The following is a 25408-nucleotide window of genomic DNA, read 5'->3' as shown; positions in this document are numbered from 1 at the left end:
CCCGCCCCGCCCCGCACCACCACCCGTATGACCACGCTGAACAATGGCCCTGTGTCATTTCCTTTGCATTATTTCTCGCTTCTCATCTTTCATTATTTGAAATGATTCTGATCTCTGTCTGGATGTTTTATTGAATTTGTATGCAGAATACGATATAATGTTTATATATTCACATTCATGTATCAAATGATTTTGTGTCGAGTATAAGTTTAAAGGCTAGAGTTAAGTTAACTCGTCACCTTATTTTATTTTGTATCTGGCAAACGTCTTTCCCAGAAGTACAGCGGAGGACGTTTATATCCTCACAATGCAATTGATCCTTACTGTCTTACTGGATTACCGGACGAGATACCTTTTTATCATTTTTGTCATGAAAAAATAAAGCGGTTATGTTATTTAATTGAAAGTAAATATAAATATAGGTATGAAGATGTACAGGTAGTCATTAGTCAGGCGATGCAGTGCGCCCGCACACTGCACGCCGCACGCCGCACGCCGCACAGCTCGGGTCCGCGCTCAACCGAGTCATACATAATATAGAATCATGTAAATGTTTCTGTAATGCAAACTCACACTAACTCACATCTTTGTCAGGTGTACATGTTGCGGGGTAGTGGATGTATGTATGTATGTATGTATGCAGAGAGGCTGAGAGGTGGGTGATGAACAAACTGAACGTGTAAATGTTACAATATAAGTATTTAAATACTATCAATGTATTTAAAAAAATATGTATATAATTAATTTAAATTTAATTGAATAGTTTGATGAGCAGCAATATCAATATCGAACATTTAAATGCTTATTATATTTTGGCTAAAACAATTGTAACTACTGAAAGGAGTATTGTGTTCAACGTTGCAACAATAATGTATTGTCCTCATGAATCAAGTTAAATATGTATAATGTTTGTATTTGTTAATTAATTGTAGGAATTGTCATTGTATTATAATAAATGAGATAGTTGTTGGAGGCGGCTGTGAGACATGCAGAGTGCATCTCACACACCTCTGTCTGCACACTACTATCTACATACATATCATTTCTTTATATCTATATTATTTGCTATCATCATCATCATCATCATCATCATCACGCGTCATGTAATTTTTATGGATTATAATTTGATGTGTTTTAGTGATTAAGTGAATGTGGTGTCAGTTTCCAGTCACCGATGTATGTATGTATGTATTGTAAATATAACTCGTTGCTATTTTTGTATGTAAAATGATTTGTTTGTATTGTGACGATGTAAGAGTCGGGTGCGGCCAGCAGCAGGAGCCGGCAGTGCAACATTCAACTCCTTGTAAATCTTTATATTTATTTTAAAGTGATTCTGTTTGTTGTATTATTTGTGCATTTCCTTAGTTTAATTTTCATAGTGACCGGTGTCATTACCTTGTTGAATGTGTGACATTGAATGCGACGCTGAGCCGCGGCTCGCAGCTCGCAGCTCCTCGTGTACTAACCATATTTGTATTCAGACCTCATAGTATGTGAGGCGAAGCGAGGGTTTTGGCATTCACTTAATCGTGGCAGCTCAACATAACGTACATACTTTACACCAGACAGCACGTTGATTACAATTTACTCACATCTCAATCTGATGTCTTTGAGTATTTGTAGCGAACTATGTTGTTTATTTAATATTTTAACCGACTGCCCTAGGAGCACCGCTCTATATGTTGACAGTTTTATATGTGTGGTGCTCGTGAGCGAGTGTATAGCTGCCACGCTCGAGTAAATCTCTAAATACCCACTTCTTCTTCTCTACCATATACGTGTACCTACATTTCATAATTCATATTTGTCGTGTCAAAGCGGAATATTTGGTAATATAGAGCGATACACAATCATATGAGTATTTCATTTTCTGACCTCTCTGGTACGAGTTGGACGTGATTTATCTAACACCGCCGCCTCGGAACTCGTCGATACCTAAGCAGTGTGCACTAGCACAGTACAGCGCAGATACTGCTCCCTATCTATTCAAGTTGTTGGAGCATTGAAATTTATAAAAAAAGCTAATTTTACATTATAATCAACATCCTATATTTATAAAGTTACAACAAAAAGAATTAGACCTGATCGAGTGACAACTAGCATCGGTCAAAGTGCGGTCAGTCGCGACCGAAGGCGTGCGTCTCCTGCGGCGCGTCGACGCGCACGATGGTGTCTGCGGGCGTGAAGTACCCCTCGTAGTGCACGGAGTCGGGCGTCGTGTCGTAGTGGTAGTGGCCGCCGTCGCCGTGCGCGCTGAACCCGTGGAAGTGCTGCACGCGCAGGTCCAGCCCCAGGTCGGCGGTGACTAGCGTGCCCACATGCACGATGGGCGCGCGCATCTCGAAGTAGTGCAGCCAGCGGTCAACGTCCTCGTCGCTGCACAGCGCCGCCGACGAGAAGTCCGGCATCACGTGGTGCTTGACGCGCCCCTCGCGCACCACGAACGCGCCGCCCAGCCCCACCCCGCGCTCCCCGTACCGCGCCCGCAGCGCGCCGCGGATCGCCGTGATGAAGTTGTCGCCGCCCACTCGCCGCTTGGCCACCACCCGCACCACCTTCCCGGCCGCGCCCTCGCTCATCAGGTAGTTGCCGAGCAGCGCCGTGCGCGTCTCCCCGTCCGGCAGCCGCCGCTGCAGATACCCGCTGCTGCCCTTCGCCGCGCCCACCGGCTGCACGCTCACCACGCGCGTGCCCTGCCGCACCGCGCCGTCTTGCAGGCGGAGGTTGATGATGCCCTGCGTTACAAACTCACATTTATTGATCACAATGGAACACTAATAACCGCAAGCATCAAAAGTATGAAAAGCGGGGTGTTCCGGTAACCTCGCAGTTGACACCGATGTAAGGCCAGGGCCCGGCGCCGGCGCCGACCAGCAGCGCGGGGTCGCGGCGCAGATGTCGCAGCAGAGCCGCCAGGTCGTACACCTTGTCGCGCTGCACTAGAGGCACCAAGTAGGGCGGTCCGCCGATCTCCACCAGCGTCGCGTTGCCCGATATGCCTGCGTACCACCAGATGATATCACTCGCCGAACTATACGAGCGTTGCTCAAAATATGGCGCTTTCGAGATGACATTGTTAGTTCACATACATTCCGACTGCCCAAAGATCTTTGTGGAATGTCACGCATCCATCATCCATCACAGATACAGATGTTATCAAAATAGTGACGTGAATTATGACGCTGGGGTTAAATTATTATCAACAACACACCTTGTTCATATTAAAATTTTATCATGTCCGCTAATGCTCGCTGTAACTATACTACAGAATAATGGATTTAGGTTACTTTTTTAATTAGGAGGAAGTCGCGGCCGACCGCTACATGTAAAATTAAACATTCCTACTTCCCTGGTTGAGCCGATCTTGTGTCATCCATTATTTTTTTATTTGTTCAATTAGCAAACACCACAACCAACAGCAAATAATGGGCGCTGTTATATTGTCTGTGCAAACGGACAATGTATGTATACGTAATTAGATAACAAACAGAGATAAGCTGCAATCAGCAGCTGCTGCAATGTAATCGCAGAGACAACACGGGCACGCTACCGGTATTGATGCTGCTAGCATTGTCTATTGCGGGGTCTCGAAGTATTGCTCTAATGAATAATTTCCAGTAATGTTCGATCTAGGTTATGGAGGTGAATTGGCATTTAAAATCATCTTAATTTCGTTTAAACCTCAAGTGCCGGAACTTATATACTTGTTGTAAACTGCACTGACCTGGCGCCTGCAGGTCGAAGGGCGGCTGCGTGAGGTCGGGGCAGTCAACCACGGACACCTCCACAGTCTCAAAATTAGACCGCAGCTCACGTGATAGTACTGCAACACACACCTTCTTGTTAATTTGATGAGCTGACAGAACTCTGATTGCTAACATCCACAGTCGTTCATCTAGTATCGAAATCACCGGTAGCAACAAGTGGTAAATATAAAATACTTAATGAGGAAGTGATAAGAGAGAAGCGAAGTGAAGTATGACGGAGTTAGCACACTTTACTGGACTGACTGTACATTTTCTTTTCTTCTTTCATTCAAAAGCTGTTCTAAAAGTTTTTCTTTGTGAATGTAGATATTTCTTCAAGGGAAGATAGACTGACCGTCGGCGATCTCCTCGAGCGGCGGCACGTACAGCGCCTTCGTCTGGATAGGCACCTTCGTGTAGTCTACTGTCGCCATGCTGCAACGCGCACAGAAATAAAATTATTAAAGAGTAATTTACAAACGAACAAAACTTTTTAAATATATATTTCACTGTAGCTAATTGCCGTGTAGTTTTTATTATTTATTTATGTAAGCCGTTCATTCTTATTACTTGATATGTTTATATGAAACGTATAACTTTACTAGGTAATACGAATACGAGTTCAAACCGCAAGTATGTACTCCTGACACTACTTACCTCGATAAATTATTTGTATCGATTACCGCCGCTTCAACTACTATTAATAAAATAAAGTTTAAATAAAAGACGAGACTCGAGCGTCCGACGAGAATCATTATCAAAAAATTATACAAGTGTTACATGTTTTAGATAAGTTTATTTGTTGAGGTCGAAAGGCGATGACCTTAGGTTAAAACTTACGTAGATGGCAGCGTGAGAGCGGGGCCGGTGCAGGCGGAGCGGGCGCGCAGGCGGCGGCCGACCGCGGAGTGAGCCATGACCTTGCACGACGCTGTGTAAACAGCTTCTTGATCTATCATACTTTTTCACATTAAATGATAAGTAAACTGGAGATATTAAAATAAAATATACTTAATCATTATTACTTTATAGCTTCGTGGTTTACTGTATATCAAGGAATTTACGTTTAATTTTTTTCAGATTGGGTCTAAATTACATCACGTGGAAAATGAGATGATCCACAACAGAATGGAAGCACATTTCCATAAAATTATATATTTCAAAGCGGCAATCAATAAGCCATACTAAGAATAGACGGCTTTTCGAGTCAAAACGGTAATAATCATGAACTCTGTTGTTATCACATCTATAGTCTAGTTTAACAACAGGACAGCTAACTTTATGTGATGCTGTCATCCGACAAAAGTTGAATAACTAATAGATAGTAGATAAGCGTATGGTAATTATAAATGAATAAAACAAACAACGTATTTAAAATAATTTATTGCTGCATCATCTCACATATAGTTTAACTGAAAAACTGCAACAGACAAATCTCACATAGTGACAACTTAAAAAGGTCCCAAACCATTTGACCGCACCATCAACTACTTTGCTTTAAGTCGACATAAGTATCGAACTTAATATTTGACACAACTTTATACTTGACCAAATCTTTAGTTAATTTATACGATCAATGTAATTAAGTATATACATTTTGTACTAAGTACACGTGTAAAAAGTACTTTAAATTAAAATAAATAGATATTTTAAATGACAAACTAAGTAATATTTAAGAAAGATTATAAATAATCAACACCTATGTCTTAACAAAACGTAAGTCTACAATATAAAGCAGTTTGTCGCAGCGGCACAGCCTCACACCTACAACCCACTTATACTACTCGTTACTTATACTACAAAAAACTATTATAAAGACCTTTTTTCACGATGTGTATTGCTTTAAATAAAATTTTACAATGTGACCGATGTTTACATAAACATTTGTCAAATTAGAACCAAGTCAATATTGATCGAGTCGGTACTTTGTACGGTAATGCTACAGACTCCGTTTTATCTAATAGATGTACTGACTCTAATTACTTCTACTGATATTACTTTAAAATGTCAATAAACAGATAAAGGAAACAGCATTGTCAGCGGAGCTCTCCCCCACCTACCCGTCTCACACTTTGTGCTCAACTTTTAACAATAAATATGCGACTTATATATTTATGATTAATGATACATATAAATGACGCTGTGACGTCACATAAAGTTATAACATATGCTTTGTTCGTACTTGTCGTATGTCTCCGAGCGGCAACATCCTCTCTACAGTTACAATCTATTCTTCATCTTTAATGGAATGTAAAACTAAATAATGACAAACTTAGGATAATGTCTTCGATAAAAAATTTGTTAATAGCAAAAATGTCGACAACAACTTCACCAGCCGCCCCTCTACACGCAAACATCAACCATGCAGCTGCCTGCAGATACCTGCCTTGTGATTGTCTTCTTGTGCTCTTGCCTATGCACTAAATCGAAACTTACACGTTTTATTACAATCACTACATTAATTTAACATAAATTAAGTATACAAGTTACAAATATTAAAATGAAAACATATTAAGTTATAAAAATTTGTGCTAAATGATTAACAATATTTTTGGTTGAATCAGTACTAGCGTAAAAGCGATCAGCCGCTGCGCCGCTACAAACAACCGTTACTTTAACTTAAGTGTAAATAAAAATGTTCATGACAATAAGTAAATAGTCCCGGCATGAACGTTTCAACATGATTTGACTGTCGCATGGCAGGTAATGTTAACTGTATTAGTTTGTGTGTGTGATGCGAGTGTATCGGGGGAGGGTCAGCCGAGGTCGGGGTGCGGCAGCAGCGTGTGCGCCAGGTCGCGGTGCAGCTGACGCGCGTGCGCCGCCGAGCGCGCCAGCCACACTGCCAGCTCGCCGCTGTCGCACTGCACGCGCGGCCGCCGCACCGCCTCGCCNNCCGCCCCCAGGCCCCGCCCCCACACCCGCACCCGCCCCGCGCACGCACAGCTCCACCAGGTGCGCGCCCTCCGCGTACACCGCAGTGCATGACACCAGGTTGCTGCACCGATACCAAGGAATACATTCAGCAGTCGTCCTCGTTTAAATTTGTAAATTTGCAAGTATGATAGTTTATTATCATAATACCTGAGATGGGTCTCCATGACGATTTGCGGCGCGTCGTGTTTGCAGGTGAAGATCCGGAGGTGCGTGTCGGTGAGCAGGGCGCGGATGTCGTGCGGCGGGCCGCGCACCGGCCGGTACGCCAGGAAGCGCTCGGGGTGCACCAGGGCGGGCGACGCCGGGGGCGCCAGCGCGTGCAGCAGCTGAGCGCCGCGCGCCGCCGCCGGGCAGTAGCGCGTCAGCGCGGCCGCGTGCGGCGCCGGGCGGGGCTCGCGAGTGCGCGCCGGCGCCGCCCGGCCCGCACGCGCGCTCGACTCGCGCACCGCCGCCGCCGCCGCCGCCGCCAGGTCCAGCACGCCGATGACTGGCTTAGTGACCGTGCCCACGAGGCCCTTACCCACGCCGCTCACGAAGCCGCCCAGCCCCTCCTGCGTCGCGCCCTCGTAGCTGTGCTTCACCAGGGAAGTCATGCCACCTGAGACGACAACGGTGACCGATGTAAGCGAGGATGTGGGTGAGGTGAGGTGAGCGTCGAGCGGGCGTGCTCACCGAGCAGGCCGAGGCCGAGGCCGCGCAGGCCGGCTGCGAGATGTGCACCGGCGGCCGCGCTGCGGATGCGCCGCCGCGTCTCCTCGTGCGCCTCGTCGCCCACCACGCGCTCCAGACCGTCGCCCAGGGACTCTACCGAATTTTAAGTGTATAATAATTTTTCTTCCGCGAAAACAATAAAAGTATTAACACTTCAGAAATCTACATGTGATATGTATTTAGATGAACCGAGTCACCGTATCGACCTGTGACTTTGGCCGCCGAGTTGGAGATGCCGTGCGTGACGTTCTTGACGAGCGCGCCCACGTTGCCCTCGAGCAGCAGACCCGACACGCCTTCCGACACGTCCGCCATGAAGCCCAGCGGGTTGCCCAGGAAATCCACCGAGCCTAGGATCTTGGCCGCCTGCCACTTGAGCTCCTGGAGGATGGAGGCAGGGTTACGGCAAAGTGCGTGTGTGTGGGTGCACGGTGCGGCGACGGAGGCGGCGTCATACGCACGTCCTTGAAGTGTTGCAGGGCGTGGCGCGCGAGGCAGGCCGCCGTGTCGAACACGTGCGTGCGCACGAACGGCTCCAGCTCGACCGCGGCGTGCTCGAAGCGCACCAGTGTCAGGCCCAGCCGCTGCTTCAGCGCGCTCAGCGCAGCCTCCAGCTTGCTAGCCGTGTACATCGACAGCCGGATCTGACGCACCACAATAAATAATCACCGACGAACTTAAACATTGCATATAATTAAGAGCAGGATCCTCGCGACACAGGCTGCGCCTAGTGCGAGGATACTGGTAAATACTTGTAATACCCACCTTTTTTGTATCCATTAAATTTCTTAGCTTAACTTTTTAATGTGAAATTATGTTCTTGGATTTTAATAAATTATTTTTCATTTTCATTTTCATTTTCAAATATGATAAACGATAACGGGGAAGAGGGATGGTACCGACCTGTCCCGGGATGAGCTTGATGAGCGCGAAGTAGTATCGCGTGGCGTGCAGCGCGGTCAGCTCGGTGAGCACGCGCCGCGTCTCGTACTCCACCTCGTCGGGCTGCTCGGCCGCCTGCGCGTCGCCGCCCCACTGCTCAGCCCACGCCCACAGCACCAGGATCAACCTCCACGCCGAAACAGATACGTCGCGGTCACACGAGCCCACCACATGTATCGTTTGTTTGCAACAAGTAGCGAGCGTTACCTCTCCTCGAGGCGCACGGAGACGGGGCGCAGCGCGACCACCAGGTGCCGGAAGTAGTAGGCGTTGTAGCGAAGAGCCGGAGCCGGCATCAGCTCGGCCGCCGCGTGCAGCGCCGCGCCCGCCGCGCCGCCCCCGCTCGCGTACACCAGCGGGCTCGCCGCGCCCACCAGCTGCAACGTCACGCCTCATGTTATATCAGCCTCACAATAGTGCTCGCACGGCCGCCGAACTTCCGCGTGCTCACCTGGTTGTCCCATTGTAGAGAGTCGACAGAGAGCGCGGCTAGAGCGGCGCGCGGCGTGCGAGCCAGCTCGAGGCGCACGCCCGAGAACAGCGCGTATACCAGCTCGGCGGGCGGCGCGCGACCCACCAGCGACACGCCCAGCCCGCCCAGCGACACGCGCACCCCCCACTCGCCGCGCCCGCCCGTCACCCCCGCCGCGCACTCCTCGTCCTCGCCATCGCCTTCGATACGACTCGAATCCTATTCAGTAAATATCACATATTTTAGCAATTCAACGAATAATTTTAGGTCACGTCTCATAATTACGCACCGGATCTTCGTGGTCGTGTATGCGTACGAGGCGCGTGGGTCCGGCGGCGCAGAGCGAGACGTCGAGGCGGCCGCAGCCGGGTCGCAACGAGTGCCAGCTGACGGCCTGCGAGGGAGGCACGCCGCCGTCCGCGCGCCCGCCCGGCAGGCCCAGCACGACCCGAGCACCTGGAGCACCGTCGTGTCTCTTTAGGACTGCGACCGGGGGTGCGAGGCGACCCAGTGCGGACTTGACACGTACCGGGCACGAGCGGCACGAGGCCGGCGTGGGCGGCGTGCGAGTGCGGCTGCACGCAAAGGTTGGCGTGCGCGCAGGCCATGCGGCCCGACGGCAACAGGCGCCAAGACTGCGTCGAGCGTCGCCGGGGGTCCGCGCGCCGCAGCACCAGCGCCGCCGCCACGCCCGGCCGCGGCGCCGCCTCCTCTATGTCCAACACCTGGACGAGCAAAATTACTCTCCATAATCTAAAATGGCCGCAACCCATATCACAGGCTTTCACAAAATGAGACAACACACGGACGGACCATAGCGTGCGGCGAGAGCGCGGAGTCGTCGGGCAGCGCAGCGTCGGTGGGCTGCGGCGGCGAGCTGCCCTCGTGCACCAGCTGACCGGCCGCCGCGCGCCTCCACAGCTGACACCTGCACACCCCCACACACATCACTCGCATCACGACACGACTCGACACCGTCGCACCTCGCACCTCGCACTGCTCGCTCGAGACGCGCCACTCGTACCGGTCCCCGTAGCGCTTGCGGCCGAGCACGACGCGCGCGCTGCCCGCCGGCACCTCCAGCACCAACACGCTGTCGTCGTCGGTCGATATCTGCTTGCCCGCACTGGACATGCCGTCGTCTCTGGTGCTGGTGGCGGGGAAAGCGACGTACAGGAAGTTCTGATAGAGCAGACGGTGAGTGTGCGCGGCGGCCTCCAGCGGCAGCACGAGCCGCGGCCCGCCCGGCGCGCGCAGCGCCAGCGAGCTCGCGCCCTCCGGCTCCGGGAGCGCCCAGCACGCGCGCGCGCCCGCGCCCACCACGCACTCCTCCGCGCACCCCACCTGACGAGTGATCCACACGCAAAACTCATTAGTAACAAACTACTAGGTCAAAGTAAATGATGAAGGGGAGGGTCATGCCTGATGGAACATGATGGCGACGGGCGAGTGGTTGTCGATGCGCAGCGGCGGCGGCGCGCACTCCGCGTCCGTCAGCACCACCAGCAGCGTGCCGCCCTGCGACACCACCTCCACGCGCACCAGCACGTACGACCCGCCGCTCTCCCTGCAATGCAACACTTAATTACAATAACACACTCATTTCGTCCGTCGTAGCGACCGGGATCGAGCGAACAGGGACCTATGATAAATGAACTGAAAAAAAGATGGTTCGAAATGAGGTTATGTACCTGCAGGCGATGTGCAGACTGCGCGGCTTGTCGATGCGGAAGCCGCCGGACCAGGCGGTGCGCGGGCGAGGCGAGGTGTCGTGCAGCACGCGCGCGCACAGCAGCTGCTCGCGCTCGCGCCGCGCCCAGTGCCACGGCAGGTGGCAGCCCGCCACCGCCGACACGTGCGTCGCCGCCGCGCCCGGGTCGCTCTGACACACACCGCCACACCGCCACACCGCCACACGTTACACATACCCAACAAGCTATACCTTCAACACTAACTACTTCTTAATACATAGACGATGGTTGAGCTAATAGTACCATAGGATTTTTGTTTTCACAAAAGTCAGAAATATTAGCTTGTGCTTGTATCTTAACTTGATTAAAATTGTGGATTGCTCACTAGTGTGGTGGCGGTGCACTTCTGCGCGAACTGCAGATGGCGCGAGGTGTTGTTGTGCAGCTGGTAGCGCGGCGTCAGCGTCACGATGTTGGTGTGCCGGTAGCGGCCGCGACCCGCGCGCACCGCCACGCCCACCGCGAACGATCGATCGCTCGCCGGCCCCGCCCCCGCCCCGCCCTCGCCCACGCCCACAGCACCGCCGCGCGCCTCCAGACGCTTCACCGTCACGCCCGGGCCCAGCCCGAAAGGCGAGCACCACTGTACAGAATATTTCTTTATTTTATAAGGTGGCAAACGAGCTAGCGACCACCTTGATTTCCTTATAAAAAAAAAGATGAAAAGGAACGTGTACTAAAATTAGGCCAGAGACGCAGACTGTACGCGATATGGCTTCAAACGAGCGAGCTCATTCCCGCACACAAAAGTTTTTACAAATGGGTGTTAGGTAAAAACCGACCTCAGGGTTGGGGGTGATGCCGGTGCCGAGGCGTGCGGCGATGGTGGGTCCGCCGTCCGAGTCCGCGAAGGAGAAGAGCAGCGGCGCCACCATGCGCGCCAGCTCGTGCTCCGCGAACTGACCGGCCGCCTCGCTGGCGCCGCCCTCCGCGCGGAACACCAGCGGCAGCCCCGTGCGGTTCACCAGCCAGTACGCCGCAGAGATCGACACCTGCACACCGCACACCGCACGTCACCACACCACCTCAAAATCTAAAGAATCACAATGCGCGTTGCTTTGGACCGAGGCGGGTACCTTAATGCCGTCCGTCTTCTTGACGCCAACCCTGGCGTTAAGGTACAGTCTGCGGCCGCGCAGGTCGCGCAGCTTGAGTCGCGCGCCGAAGGAGGCGCCCGCGGCCGCCGAGCCCGCGCCCGCACCTCCCACGCTCAGCGGCGACGACCATCCGAACCCTTCCAGCTTTACGCTCACCTCGACACCCTCCTCCACGTTCACCTGCACAATCGACGCCACCTTATACTTCATATAAAAACGACTCCCAGCGGCTTTGGGTGTAGGCTAGCAACGATCACGAGCACGATGAAAGGAGCGGGACCTCGTGGAAGGGCCTGGTGTCAGCGGGCGGCAGCGTGCCGGTGACGTCGCCGGCGCGGTAATGCAGCTCGAGCGGCAGCAGGTTCTCCAGGCGCAGCGCCGGCACCAGCGTCAGCGTGTGCCCCGCCACCGGCCCGCGCCCCGCCGGGAACCGCTCCCGTAAAGTCACACAGCAGAACCTGTGCCACAATATACTATAAAGGCGATGACTCCATCTTGTGTACCTCTGTAAGTCAAGTTCTTTCCCCGTGTTGGGGGTTATACAAAAAAAAAAATAAAAAAACCATCGGGTATATGTATGCAAACATATATAAACTGACTAAAAAATAAAGTTAGTCGAGGAGCAAAGTAATAATAGGAATTGAATAACCTGTAGATGTGAGAGGGCGGCGCGCGGCACTCGCGGTGCAGCAGGTCGTGCTGAGCGCGCACTTCGCGCCAGTCAAGGCGGGCGGCCGGCAGGGAGGGCGCGTGCGGGGCGCGCGGCGGCAGCGGGCGCACGCTCAGCGCCGCAGCATGTGCGCTCAGCGGCGCCGCCCACCGCGCGCCCGCCGCCACCTGCACCGCGCGCGCGGACACGCCCTCGCCCGCCCGCGCCCCGCCCCATAGCCCTGCCACATGCCACACAATACATTCTACATATGTACACCTCTACCTATTGACCACATTAACACTAACTTTTCTACTAAGATAGAATGTAAGATATGTTGCAAGCTATAGATAATATATAAGATATTTAAAGTGATGTCTAAGTTGCGTAAAAAATGCGATTTACAGTAAGTTTCTGACACCAAAATCTCTGTATAAAACATATCGTGAGACCTGTCATTATCTTTAACAAAACAGAAATAACAATATGTTTTAAACGGAAATTTCGGTCTCAGAATCTCACGGTGATCGGCTCAACTATTGCTACTTTGGTATTGCTCAGCTATTAGGGATATACAAGTAAACCACGATGATAATGCTTTCTATCCGACCCAATGCCGACTACCCTTTAACACTACTTTTATTTTCGTTACATTAAACGTGTATATTTTTTGTAAACTTCTATATTTACATGGAGCCGACTAAATAATTCTATAAACTATACACAAATCCGTTAGGAACATAAATAGGCTAGGATTTGAATAATGAATATTTGATGAAGTAGTGTTAGCGGGTACCGCAGTGCGCGGCGAGCGCACGGTGGGCGTGCGGCGCGCCGGCGGCGAGCGCGCGGCAGGCGGGCAGCGCGTGCGACACGCCGCGCCAGCGCAGCGCCGCGCACGCCTCGCGCAGCCGCCGCCGCGCCGCCCCGCCCCCGGACACGCCCCCGACCGCGCCCCCGACCGCGCATGCAAAAGCGCCCAGCGCTACCATGCACTCTACAATACTACACACCCTCAACTTCTTGTAATTAATTGCTTCGTTATAAATATTTTTAAATTCACTAATGTTAACGCTTTACTACAGCTTTCTAATCGCGATACTTTCACTAATGCATAACTTAATCAGCGATATTTGTGGTGCTTGACTAGCTGAGCACTCTTTTGTTTTCTTCAACTGCTGGTAGTACATGTATCAAGCGGCAATAATAAAGGAGTTTCTTCCTTTTTTTCTATTAGATTGCAAAGATGTGTATTAACCGGAGGAGGGGGAGGGCGAGGAGGCGGTGGTGGGCGCGGCGTCGACGCGGACTTCCACGGCGTGCGGCAGCAGGTTGACGAGCTGCAACGCCGACCTCACAGTCACCAGCTTGCGCGCTGACCCCTCCAGCGTCACCTCCAGCACCAGCCGTGCCTCCGCAAAGCTCTTCTGCACAAAACAATTAATCATTTACTTACATATTCTTTCACCTTCACAAAAACTCAGCAGTATACAGTTGAACTACAATATACTTGATGCGTGATGGTCCGGAAGAATACGCCCACTTGGTCGACCCGGACGGGATCCGGCGGGCTCCAGGCGGGCAGGCGCAGCGCCACCCGGTGCAGCGCCGAGCGTGCACGCCCGCGGCGTAGTCCGAACGAGAAGGGCTCCGTGTCACCCGCGGACACCGACACCCACGAGTCGTCCGGTGCGGACACGCCCCCGGCGCCGCCCACGCCCCCGCCCCCATACTCCGCCTCCGACTCTAGCAACCTGCCGAGAGAACGGTCTTCTTTGTGAAGAAATTGAATGCAATTTACTCTGGGTTACACTTTACTGTATTAAATGGTTGTCTCGAAAGCTTATAAAATATTACTGACTGTTCGGCGGTGGTGAGCAGCGTGGTGAACCAGAGGCGGTGCCCGGTGTGATTGCGCAGCGCGTAGGGCACGAAGGGCGCTCGCCGCCGGTGCCCCGCCGGGCTGCCCTTCGGGGACGCTTCCGCGCTGCCGCCGCCCGCCTCGCTCCCCCCGCCCTGGCACTCCAATATAACAATCAAATTAAAATTAATATATGGTTGTCAGGGCAGAAATATTAACAACACTAAATATATAACATAGAATGCTAAGGCCGTGGTGCTCACGTGTGCGCTGTTGGCGGGGGCGGTGTGGGCGGTGTGGGCGGTGTGGACGGTGTGGGCGGGGAGCGCGGCGGGCAGGGCGTAGTAGTCGGCGGTCCAATTGCCGCGCACGAGCCGCGCGAGGTCCAGCAGCGCGGAGGTCACGTTCACATCCAGCGTGTCGGCGCTGCTCACCTCCGTCTGCAGCCGCCGCAGCGACAGCGCCGACGACAGCGTGTACTCCCAAGTAGTCTCAAACCTTATTTTTTTTTACACACACCGTTAATTTCATTTTTTTTGTAATTTAAAATGTGTTTTAACATTTTTGTTCCAATAACCTTAAAATTATTAATGTTATTTCATGACGTATAATTTTAAAATTATTTAAATTCAAATAAGTAAATTACCTCCAAGGTTCGAGTGCTGGTTCCCAAGCGGATAGCGTGCGGTTGTAGTAATCGATGGCGAGTTGCGCGCGCAGCTGACCCGCGCCCGCGCCCGCGCCCGCGCCTCCCCCCAACTGCGCCGCCACGCCCCCGACGCCCGCCGCGCCCGCCTCCCCTGCCGGCGTCGACACCAGCACAGGGTCCGGGAACGTCTCCTCCACCTTACGCAGATCCTGATAACGACATCGTCATTTTTCACAAAATACAGATAGATTCGATAAGGTATTCCAAGTTGCTAACAGTTGCGCCACTATATCGAACTGAGGCACTAACCTGATCTAGACGCAGATCCGACAGCGAGACCTCGAGCAGCGGCACGTCGGAGTCCAGGCAGTCGTCGATGACGCACAGCGTGGCGCACTCGGCGCTCACCTGCAGCACACACATGCACACCGCCTTATAGCTCAACCCTCGACAATATCAGGTGGAAAACAGTACGAAAATAAGAAATATCATGAATCAGAACATATTTCTTGGTAAGGCTCACTTTAATCGCGGCGAGTGGCCAGACGGCGGAGGGCTGAGCCGGCGGAGGGTCCGGGGGCGCGGCGGGCGGGCCCCGCGCAGCCCGCGCCCAGCGCGCCGCCAGAAGCCGCGGGGCCGCGCCCCCGTCCACCGCCCGCATGTGCTCGCTGTTGGCGGGTGCGTCGCGCTGCCCCGCAGCCTCGACCTCCTCCGAATTGCCTACCGATATTTATGACCACATCAAAGATCATAATCTTCAGACCTCGGTCATAGTTAAATAAGCAAAGCGCAGGGGCGCAGGTACCCGAGAGAGCGGCGCGCGCCTGCGCCGGCAGCGACTGCAGCATGGCGGCGAACATGCGCATGTCGTGGTACGACAGCCGCAGATTCAGCTTGCCCATCGACACCTGCCACACACCACCGGCGACATGCTTCATCGATCAATTGTATTATTAAGAAAATTTATATAAAAATATAGATAGGAATAATAAAAATGTAAAGTTTTATAATAAATAGGGGCTCGTGTTACGTGGAGGAGGCGGCTGGCGTCGAGGTAGGCGTGTAGGTTTGCGGGCTCGACGATCGCGAGCGCCGTCTCGTCCTCCAGGCCCAGCACGCACGAGAACACCTCCAGGCCGCTCAGCTCGCACGACACCGGCCGCGCCGCGCCCCACGAGTACCGCACCACCGTCGTGCTCTATTGATGCCGAATCTTATCATGCCATTCACCGCTTATGGATTAAACTAAAGAACGCAACACGTGTACAAATATGTGCAACTAAAAGTAAAATTGGTTCCCGCGTTGATTTAGCATGATTAAGGACCTGGCGATCGCACGAGCAACTTACAGTTGCGAATTTGTATTTTTATATCATTATCTGCTCAGTTTAACTGTTTTTGTATTTTTTGTATCTCTACTCTAAACTGACGCACTTTCAGTATAACAGCGTTGGTGTCCCAGACTGAGGCGTCCTCCACCAGCACGAGTTGCGAGTCCGTTACGTTGAGCTTGAGTTCCACCGGCCCCGCCCCCGCCTCCGCCTCCGCCACGCCCTGCGCCCCGCCCTCCTTGTCGCCCGGATACATCCCGCACGCCTCCTCGCTAAACATTCAAACATTCAAGATATAGTTGTCGATACCACAGCGATAGCACAGCGACAACAGTGTCCACTTACAGATGCGCGAGGTCGGGGTCGGTGGGCGGCAGCGGCGCCTGCATGATGAACTGGTTGGCCGCCTCCCACCAGTCCAGGATGGCCATCAGGCGCATGTTGTTAATGAGGATCGTATACGCCGAAGAATCTTGACGCTTCCTGTACGCAATTAATTGCACGAGAAACTGACGAATGAGTCTATTTAATGAAACATTTAGTGCCCGTTCACATGCAGGTCGCGAGCGCGGGCACCGCGGCGAGTTTACTTTAGGCGCAAGCTATTTTGTGCGATCGACCGGTTCAAACCGATCAATTAACTCGACGTCGCGAATAAATCGTCCGCGCCTTCTGCGTGAACAAGCACTGATCAGATGAAACGTGACAAGTATGAATGTGAGCACCTGGCGTGCACCTCGGCCTGCACGCTGTGGCGGTGGTCGGGCAGAGGCTGCACGATGTGGCTGAACACGTTGCCGCGCCGGTTGGCGGGCTCCTCGGCGTACCGCACGTCGCTCACCAGGATCTCCTGGGGACAAGACGATGCAAGCGGTGATTCACACCGCGGTACGATGGAGGGCGGATGGACGCGTGTAATGTGTAACCTGCGACACGAGGTCGACGTCCTGGCCGAGGTCGGAGTAGGTCTCGAGCAGCAGACGCGACTTGATGAAGTTGATGCAAGCGAGCGGGCCGGCCGCCGCCGTCAGCCGCACGCGCACGTCCTGCAGGTCCAGCTTCAGCGACCACGTCGTCCACACCTCACGTCACATACAAATATAACTGTATACGTACTGTTACACAATACATTTCAAAGATATGTATTATTATATATCCATATTTAATTTTCGCCACTTACCTGGTGTGTAGAATTCGAAGAATACGTAGCGGGCGTGGCCTGCGGTAGGGGCGCGGCGGGGGGCAGGAGATCGAGGCAGGGCTCGCCGAGGTTGTGGGTGAGCACCCCCCGCACCAGCCGGTACTGCGCCGCGTCCAGCGCCAGCTCGAGCGTGGTCAGCGTGCCCTGCACGCTCGTATCGGGCACTGTCAAATCAAGTTAAAACACTATACTTATAAATTTGTTTTCCTCCATTAGGTGCGATTCATACTTTCGTACACAAAAAATCTACTGTTAATAGGCGTTAGTTGTCAAACAAATCGTCAATTAAATGGATAAGGTATTATGTTAGAAGTGAAGTGAAGTAGAATACCATTGTGTGTGTCGCTGAGGTTGTGCTCGATGCGCAGCGCGAAGGTTGCGGGGGCGGGCAACAGAGGCGCGCCCGCACGCCCTGCCCCCGTCCCCGCCCCCGCCCCCCAGCACCGCAGCGTCACGCCCTCCAGCCGCACCTCGCGCACGTCCAGCACCTCGCGCTCCACTGCGCAGGCACGTACATTCCACATTATTAATGTATATTATAACTTGACAAAATCAGCAAAATCATTATATAGAAAAACAAGTCAGTATTCTGAAAATGTCAGAATATATGTGAATAATTAATTACAAACAAGTTTATCAGGTCGCGCTGAGTACTCACGTGCAGCGGGGTCGGCCAGAGTGCTGATGGTGTCCGGGTCGCCGGCTCGGCGGAAGCAGTTGTCGAGGTGCAGCAGGTGCAGCTGCGCGGCCAGCGCGGCGCGGCTGCGTCCCGACACCGGCAGCACGATGAGCGGCGCCGCGCACCGCAGCCGCAGCCGCATGCGGTCCGTGCGCGTCGACGTCACGGCAGATGACACCTAACCGATCGTCAAAATTCCTATAGTTACGGAAATGCCTTTCAATAAAGCGATGTAGCAACAATGTGGGGACCGACCTTTCTGCGCGCCTGTGCGATCACACGGCGCAGCAGGCTGAAGTCGCGCGCGAACGCCTGCAGCTCGAGCACGAAGCGCTTCGTGTGCACGTACGTGAGCGGGCCCATGCGCACGCTCAGGCTCGTCTCGTGCTCAGCCGCCGCCGCCTCCGCCGCGCTCAGCCTGCACACGCAACACTTACTCGCACCACCACCAGCCCACCACTACGTTTCTCATTCATTATTACTTCCGATGTTTTGCAGGCGGAAGTTACTAACCTGGCACACACCCTACGGTATGTACCGCGGCGTAGCGTGCGAGTTATATCTATAGTGACAGAAGTTGGATTATACCTTTTATAATCGAGGGCGAGCGCGTGGCGGGCGCGCGTGCGCAGCCTGTGCGCATAGGGCGCGGCGCGCGGCGCCAGGTCGACTAGCGCGAGCGCGTCCAGCGTGGCGTGCACGCGGCGCGCCCCGCGGCCGCTGCGCGTGCGCACGTGCGCGCGCGACATGAGCGCCCGGCACGCGTCGCCGCGCGCGCCCACCACCACCACAGACAGCGAGCGCACCAGCACCTCGGTCTCCGTCAGCGTCGCGCTCTCACCATTGCTCCAGACTGCATCGCCTACCAGTACGGAGTACCTAATGTTTCAGTAAGTCTCCAGTGTGCGGGGGCTCTCCACCGATCATCGATAGAATAGTGCTTATAGTGGATAAAAAATATGCTTTTCTTTATAAATATTTTTTTAATCGAGGCTGTAGACCTGAGCGGGAGGGCTCGGCCGTGGGCCCCGGGTCCGGCTCGTCCCCGGCCACGCCGAAGAAGTCCAGCACCGCTACCCAGCTGTCTATGCTCAGCACCAGCTTCAGGCAGTTAAACTCCACCTTAGTTTGCTTCGATACCTGGTTTACACGATTTAAGTTCAATGAGACAAAATTGATCATTATTATAACTGTCGAGCTACTGCGTGTCTTACGAAGCGTGGAGAGGAAATATATGATACCTGATCAAATTTGTCATGAAAGTTTGGGTGTTGGGGGTCGCGCGTGTGCACGGAGAGCCACACCAGGTTGTCGTCCCCGGCCGGCTGCTCCGCCTCGGCCTCGCCTGACAGCCTGAACGTGTCGCAGGAGTCCGCTTGCTCGACCGGCTCCAGGGGCTCCAACGGCTCCAGAGGCTCGGGCGAGCACGGCGGGGTCGCACCGCACTTGCTCTCCGACTTGCCCGATCTGTCTCGACCGGGCTAACATATAAACCAATTGAAATACAAGCATAACATTCAACAAAGTATGAAACTAGTAAAACTAAAAACTAGTAGTACTAAAACTAGTAGTACTGTTTGAGGCTCAATAGAAATAGATATTTAGCACTAGGCACCTCCGTGTTTGCGACGTCCGACTTATTGATAGCGGCGGGCAGGGAGGTCGTGAGGGGCTTCATGTAGTGAAGGGGCGTGGCGAGCACGGATGCGTTCGCGCGCAGCTCCGGGCACGACTTGGACAGGAAGAGGGAGGTGCGCGGCGCGGGCGGCGAGTGCGAGGCCAGCAGCACGCGGTGCCGTGACTCCGGCTCCTTGGTCAGGTCCTCCATCGTCACCGAGTGCAGCGACACCTGCCGTAAGCGGACAATAAAAGCATTACGCAACGCCCTTCTCCGCTCGCGACTGCGGCTTCTACTGAGAAAAGAGAACACGAAATGTAACCTGCAAGTCGGTCTCGTGCGGGCGCAGGTGGTGATAAGTGAGGGCGAACTCGCGGAAGATGAGCGCCACCAGGCTGCGCTCGCCGCCGCCCAGGTCCGCACGCAGCTCCACCGCCAGCTCCGACACCTCGAACGACACTGTGAGCCCACCACACCGCTTTATAGCATCGCATAGTTGTAGTAGTTGACGTGGAACATATGTAAAGAGGCGCACCGGTGAGCGGAGCGTGCGAGCGGGAGCGCGGCGCGTGCTGCTCGGGCGCGCGCTGCGGGGGCGGCACGGCCAGCACGGCGGCGCGCAGCTGCGGGTCCAGCCGCAACGTGGGCACCGCTGGCTCCACCAGGGTCGGCACCGCGCCCTCCGCCGACTCCGCGTTCTGCAGCCGCATATTACATTAAAACACGCATATATAATCCTTCAATCCATTGAAACAGTAACACCGAATCATTTTACAATACTTTAGGGTGAAATAACGGCAGTGCGAAAATTTGTTCCAAATTTAAGTACCTCCATGGCTTTGCACATTTGTGAGTGTGCGTCGTTATGTGGAGCGTCGGGCGCAGCGGAGGCGGAGGGCGGCGGTGGGGGTGGGGGCGAGGGCGCGGGCGCGGGCGCGGGGCTCGGAGGGCGCACGTCGGGGTGTGAGGAATCGGCGACCCAGCGCAGAGTGTCCAACAGCTGCTCGTACTGCTCTCGGCTGGCGGAGACCTGCAGCGCGCCCACTATCGCGCCGCTGACGTCGCACTGCACAACACACTCGACGTATTCGTCTCGGGAAAGTGCTGACGCACTCTCGTGGCAAGAGGGCGATACGCACGTGCAGCAGATGGTCGCGCTCGTGCAGGTCCAGGGCCAGCTGCAGCGCGGTGTCGTGCAGCACGGGCCGGCCGCCGGACACGTCGTACACCGCACTCATGCTGTCCGCAGACAGCGGCTGCCGGCGCAGGCGCTCGCCCACGTCCAGCTGCGCGCACACAGACACGCACACAACTCATCGTACTATTTGCTAATATACATCTCAATGCAGGAGAAACAACAACAAGATTTGTGCATTTCTTTGGTTTGGAATATATCAACTTAGTAATAATATAAATGCGTATGTTTAGATGGATGAAAGGATGGATGGATGTTATTGTTTGAGGTATCTCCAGAACGGCTGAAAGGATCTCGATGAAATTTGGCATACATATAGAACATAGTCTGGGAGAACACATAAGCTAATTATGTTTGTTTTTAATTCCGCGCGGACGTAGTAAAGGAGGTGGTACTGACCGAGGCGAGCGAGATGTCGCGCACGCTGACGGTGTACTGCGTGTTCCGGGGCGCGCCGGGCTCGTTGGTGAGGCTCATGCGGCCCAGGTGCGCCACGAACACCTGCGCAAAACGTTCATTTTTATAACATCGAATACAATTTTTTCTTAGTTTCATACGAGGAACTATTATTTTTTTTTTATTTAACTTACAAAAAAAAAGTGTTCACAAAAGTTACCTGGGTGCTGTGCGCCGCTCGGGGCACCACCACCACCGGCGACTCTAGCTCGATATTGACGCTGCGGACAAGACACGGTCAGCACCACATCTGCACCTTTACTTATCCAAGGAAATATAATTTGTACACACGTGAGCAGTATGTCGGTGCGCACGTCGGGCTCGTCGAGCGAGGGCGGGGCGTGTGCGGGGGGCGTGGCGCCCGCGGAGGTCGTGCGGCGCCGCCCCCACGCCTCCGCCGACTGCGCCAGCCGCGGATTGCCGTAAAGTGACTCGCCCCTGTTACGCAGCACTTATTATTTACTACCACTGTATTCAAAGTATAATTCAAAACAAATATTTATCGAAAGTTTTAACAAAACGAAAAGATATGTATTTAAAGTGTACAAAGCGTATTAAAAGTATCGAACCTCCTTGGTAGCACGGGAGAGTTTGTATGCTGTCAAGGAGATCGACTGGTCAGCAGCTCGACGCCGCGTCAAATGACAAAGTAAAAATAGTTAAAAAAACATAAATGAGTAATTAAGAGTGTGAAAAAATGTTGTTGTTAATTTTTTTTATAGTTAATTTTTTTTTTAGTTAAAGTTTTGATTTATAGTTATTTTTTTTGTATATATTTGATTTGGTGCAAATGTCTTGTAAATGTGATGAAGATGAAGAAAATAGTTGATTAAATAATATTGAAGATAGAAAGTTTACCAAATAAAAAATTGTACAACCCTCTGCACCAGAAATACTCAGAGGTCGTCGGACAATATCAAGAAATGAGACATTTATCATCGGTCGGTTTAAAAATATGAATGCAAATGTAACCGGGGGCTGGGGTGCACGAGGCCGATGGCCATGTCCGCGGCTGCCGCGCGGATGGAGCGCGCCAGGTTGGCCAGGTACTGCTTGAACTCGGTGAGGCAGGACTGCAGCTCGCGCAGCAGCGCGCCCGACTGCGTGTACCACACGCTCGCCACCCGCACCGACACCGACGCCTCCACCACTGCAAATTAACATCATCGCTTCCTTCATCTCGCAAAGGTCCCCGCTGCGCCCACTCGGCACTCGTTACCTACACTAAACTACACACCAGTAGCATCAGGGGTGGCCCCGGGCAAAAGGTCGCGCGTGATGGTGAAGAGCAGAGCTTGCGCCTTGTCGTCAGGCGCGTGGGACTCGTGCGAGTCGCGCGGTGCGTGCGCGCGTCCGGCGGCCAGCACGCGCGTGTGCAGGCCCGCCCCCTCGCACAGCGACACCACCTGCACGCCGCCCAGCGACCCGCCCACCTCCAGCCGGCGCGCCGCTGCACATGCACACGCACATCTCGTACATCAGCTGCGCGCTCACAGTACGCATACAACAGAGGTGACGGCTACGGACCGAGGGTGGCCTGTATGCGCGCCTCGCAGACGGTGGCGGTGGCGATCTTCCTGGCGACGAGCGCGCCGTCCAGCACCGCCGCGCGCAGCAGCAGCACGCCCAGCCGGTGGAAGTCGAACGTGATCTCCGTGCGCACCGCGCGCTGCACGACATGCACAGTGATCACCACATCATTACTATCGTATATGATTGTAATCAACACCCTAATCACATGTAACAGCCGTGCCATACAAAACAATTATCTGTCTGTCCCTGCGGACGAACAAACCGTTAACCTCCGAAACGATCAATTTTGGCACAGCTAGCATAATAAGTAAATAAAACTTCAACGTGAAACATGATATTGGCTTAATCGACACTGTTGTTTATTAATTTACCTGCGGGAGATCTTCCGCGTCTGGGGCATCGTGGGCTGGGACGTGCGGGGCGGGGCCGTCGGGCACGTCTGCAGCGCGCGGCGCAGGCGGCGCGGGGCGGGGCTCGTGCGGCGCGCGCGGGCCCAGTACGCGATGTGCGAACCCTATCAGCTCCACAATCGTCTCCTGGTTCGCTACACGAAAGACAATGAAGGCAGCGATCTCCATATATCCCATTGTTGTGCATTTAAAACAATACACTTAAAATATTCTGTGACTCACCAATAACGTCCAAATTGTTAAATAAAATATTGGCGATCCTCAGGTCTTCGGAATCGCTGTCGCCTTTGACGAGGCATATTTCGACAGCGATGAGAGCCTCGGTGTCGACGAGGCCGGGCGCGCTCCAGCCGTTGCCGCCGCCCCACACCGCGCCCGCCGCACCCCCAGCGCCCCCCGCACCACCAGCACCCCCAGCGCCGCCGATGGGCCACGTAAAGGCGGTCGACGTGTACTCCGTGTTGGCAAAGCCGCACCCCTCGCCGGACATGCAATTTGTTATCGGACTTCTTTGTCCTAATTCCTCAGAATCTAAAAGGAAGTTAACGAATCGCTTAAAGTTTACCGAGACACTATTTATTTGATTAAACGGTGGGCCATTATTGCGATTTGCTTGTTTCACAAACGAAATATTTTAATATATTCATAAAGTATTATTTACATACCGGGGAGCGAGGCGGATGTGATGGGTGCAGCGGGTGCAGCGGGTGCAGCGGGTGCGGCGCGGCGCAGCGAGCGCAGGGCGTGGCGCAGCGCGCGCGGCGTGGGCGGGGCGGGCGCGGCGCGGCTGTCGGGAGACGCGGGCGACGTCGGCGACGTGGGCTCCGAACCGCGGATGCTGCCCGATGCGGTGTCCATTCTGCATCGTTTCATAATTAGATTTTGTATTCTTATAGTAACACAGCACACAGGTTAAGGAAGGCTATGGATCGACAAACACTCGCTCACCCGACGTGCTTGTGACTGGCGACGAGCAGCTCGAAGTCGGGTCCGTAGGTTTGCAGCGCGTCCACCAGCAGCAGCGAGTGCACCGACAGCGAGAGCGACAGGTCGCAGGGGCGCGCGCTCAGCGCCGCCTTCACGCCGCACACTTGCACCTCTGCGATGCTGCGCCCGCGCGACTGCACCTGCACAGGACGCTCAGTATGCACTGCGCCCACGTCTCGCTACCTCCCACCGGCACCACCTCGCTCGAGATTACCTCGAGTGACATCTGGTCGATAGCGAACTGCAGCATGAACAGAGTAGCGTTGTTGTTCGCCGACAACTCCGAGCGCTCCGTTTCCGAGCTAACGCTGGTCTCGTCCTCCTCCTCCTCCTCCTCCTCGTCTTTCCCCTCCTGGGTCGGGGACTCGCGCCTGCAGACATACGCGGAGATCGTACAACAGAAAAAGGGTTTATATAATGAGGCATGTTCGCAGAGAGCGTCAGCGCCGCCTCACTCGAGGTCGGTCAGCCGGCAGCCGGCGGCGACGGCGCGCACGGCGGCCAGCTTGTGCTCGCTGAGATGCACGACGAGCGCGGGCAGCGAGCCGCACAGCGTGGCCGAGGGGTACTGCGGGTCGCTCGTGTGCACCACGCGCCGCTCCGCCTGCACACGTTACTAAACTTATAGCTTATATTTATACTATTCTGCTTGGGATGTATTTCGACAGTACGCTCATTTAATACATTTATTTATTTTACAGTATTTAATGCATACAATGCTGCCATTACCGACCTGCAGCGATATGCTGAACCGGTCCAGTAGGTGCAGGGCCGAGGTGGTCTTGGTGTGGGCATACTTCCAATTGTCCTTAGCGCGCCCCACCAGGATCTGCAGCTCGCTCAGCTCGATGTTGTACCTGCCGCAAGCCACACCGTCAGTGAAAGGAGGTTCGGTCTCTCGGCACGGGGCTCGGCGCAACCGACCTGTCGTACAGGCTGATGTGGAGGTTGGCGGCGTCCAGCAGGCGCGCCGCCGGCGGCGGGTCGGGCGGCGAGGCGGGCGACAGCAGGCTGCCCGGCGGCGTCGAGCACGGCGTCATGAACATCTCTGTCGATAACAACGAACATCAGCCTTCTGATGAAACGGTCGACGATCATTTAAATTTAAATTAAAACTCCCGTTATAAATACCATCGGTTCGATTATTGCATTACCTTCATCATCTTCCGGGGTGGCGTCT

General features: G+C 53.8%; 2 protein-coding genes across 3 annotated transcripts in view; both read right to left on the bottom strand.

Moving 5' to 3' along the window:
* Positions 1–2028: 2028 nt before the first annotated feature.
* On the bottom strand, positions 2029–4723 carry LOC106128473 (ester hydrolase C11orf54 homolog). Of its 2 annotated transcripts, none has more exons than XM_013326871.1 (5): positions 4590–4723; positions 4105–4184; positions 3728–3826; positions 2827–3002; positions 2029–2738 (listed from the first exon to the last, which is right to left on the bottom strand). In XM_013326871.1, the coding sequence occupies exons 1-5, from the start codon at positions 4706–4708 to the stop codon at positions 2121–2123; spliced, it is 1092 nt and encodes a 363-aa protein (XP_013182325.1). In that variant the 5' UTR covers positions 4709–4723; the 3' UTR covers positions 2029–2120. The 2 variants fall into 2 exon arrangements, with proteins under 2 accessions (XP_013182325.1, XP_013182326.1); XM_013326872.1 differs by lacking the exon at positions 4590–4723 and adding an exon at positions 4407–4519.
* Positions 4724–5117: 394 nt separating this feature from the next.
* Positions 5118–25408, bottom strand: part of Vps13D (vacuolar protein sorting 13D) — a 25834-nt gene continuing 5543 nt past the window's right edge. The window contains exons 12-68 of the mRNA XM_013326518.1: positions 25153–25274; positions 24962–25085; positions 24684–24832; positions 24443–24599; positions 24190–24368; positions 23907–24100; positions 23464–23772; positions 23203–23375; positions 22826–22967; positions 22536–22748; positions 22271–22448; positions 21590–21736; positions 21459–21519; positions 21242–21343; positions 20787–20933; positions 20477–20713; positions 20183–20345; positions 19970–20106; positions 19645–19878; positions 19271–19510; positions 19031–19169; positions 18618–18891; positions 18285–18447; positions 18009–18207; positions 17682–17849; positions 17330–17514; positions 17076–17231; positions 16875–16999; positions 16495–16632; positions 16253–16421; positions 15849–16016; positions 15624–15726; positions 15342–15538; positions 15128–15226; positions 14816–15027; positions 14433–14667; positions 14170–14330; positions 13819–14062; positions 13567–13735; positions 12309–12549; positions 11940–12117; positions 11639–11839; positions 11345–11554; positions 10888–11145; positions 10503–10693; positions 10234–10378; positions 9836–10155; positions 9625–9739; positions 9341–9536; positions 9101–9267; positions 8791–9030; positions 8547–8716; positions 8301–8466; positions 7859–8041; positions 7604–7778; positions 7359–7490; positions 5118–7284 (exon numbers count right to left, since the gene is read on the bottom strand). Of these exons, the coding sequence (XP_013181972.1) occupies positions 6506–7284; positions 7359–7490; positions 7604–7778; positions 7859–8041; positions 8301–8466; positions 8547–8716; positions 8791–9030; positions 9101–9267; positions 9341–9536; positions 9625–9739; positions 9836–10155; positions 10234–10378; positions 10503–10693; positions 10888–11145; positions 11345–11554; positions 11639–11839; positions 11940–12117; positions 12309–12549; positions 13567–13735; positions 13819–14062; positions 14170–14330; positions 14433–14667; positions 14816–15027; positions 15128–15226; positions 15342–15538; positions 15624–15726; positions 15849–16016; positions 16253–16421; positions 16495–16632; positions 16875–16999; positions 17076–17231; positions 17330–17514; positions 17682–17849; positions 18009–18207; positions 18285–18447; positions 18618–18891; positions 19031–19169; positions 19271–19510; positions 19645–19878; positions 19970–20106; positions 20183–20345; positions 20477–20713; positions 20787–20933; positions 21242–21343; positions 21459–21519; positions 21590–21736; positions 22271–22448; positions 22536–22748; positions 22826–22967; positions 23203–23375; positions 23464–23772; positions 23907–24100; positions 24190–24368; positions 24443–24599; positions 24684–24832; positions 24962–25085; positions 25153–25274 (10779 nt within the window). The 3' untranslated portion in view covers positions 5118–6505. The remainder of the gene's footprint in view (positions 7285–7358; positions 7491–7603; positions 7779–7858; positions 8042–8300; positions 8467–8546; positions 8717–8790; positions 9031–9100; positions 9268–9340; positions 9537–9624; positions 9740–9835; positions 10156–10233; positions 10379–10502; positions 10694–10887; positions 11146–11344; positions 11555–11638; positions 11840–11939; positions 12118–12308; positions 12550–13566; positions 13736–13818; positions 14063–14169; positions 14331–14432; positions 14668–14815; positions 15028–15127; positions 15227–15341; positions 15539–15623; positions 15727–15848; positions 16017–16252; positions 16422–16494; positions 16633–16874; positions 17000–17075; positions 17232–17329; positions 17515–17681; positions 17850–18008; positions 18208–18284; positions 18448–18617; positions 18892–19030; positions 19170–19270; positions 19511–19644; positions 19879–19969; positions 20107–20182; positions 20346–20476; positions 20714–20786; positions 20934–21241; positions 21344–21458; positions 21520–21589; positions 21737–22270; positions 22449–22535; positions 22749–22825; positions 22968–23202; positions 23376–23463; positions 23773–23906; positions 24101–24189; positions 24369–24442; positions 24600–24683; positions 24833–24961; positions 25086–25152; positions 25275–25408) is intronic.

The sequence above is a fragment of the Papilio xuthus genome, unplaced genomic scaffold (genome assembly GCF_000836235.2).
Source record: "Papilio xuthus unplaced genomic scaffold, Pxut_1.1 DF828780.1, whole genome shotgun sequence".
Taxonomy (NCBI): domain Eukaryota; kingdom Metazoa; phylum Arthropoda; class Insecta; order Lepidoptera; family Papilionidae; genus Papilio; species Papilio xuthus.
This window is presented reverse-complemented; position numbering and strand designations above follow the sequence as displayed.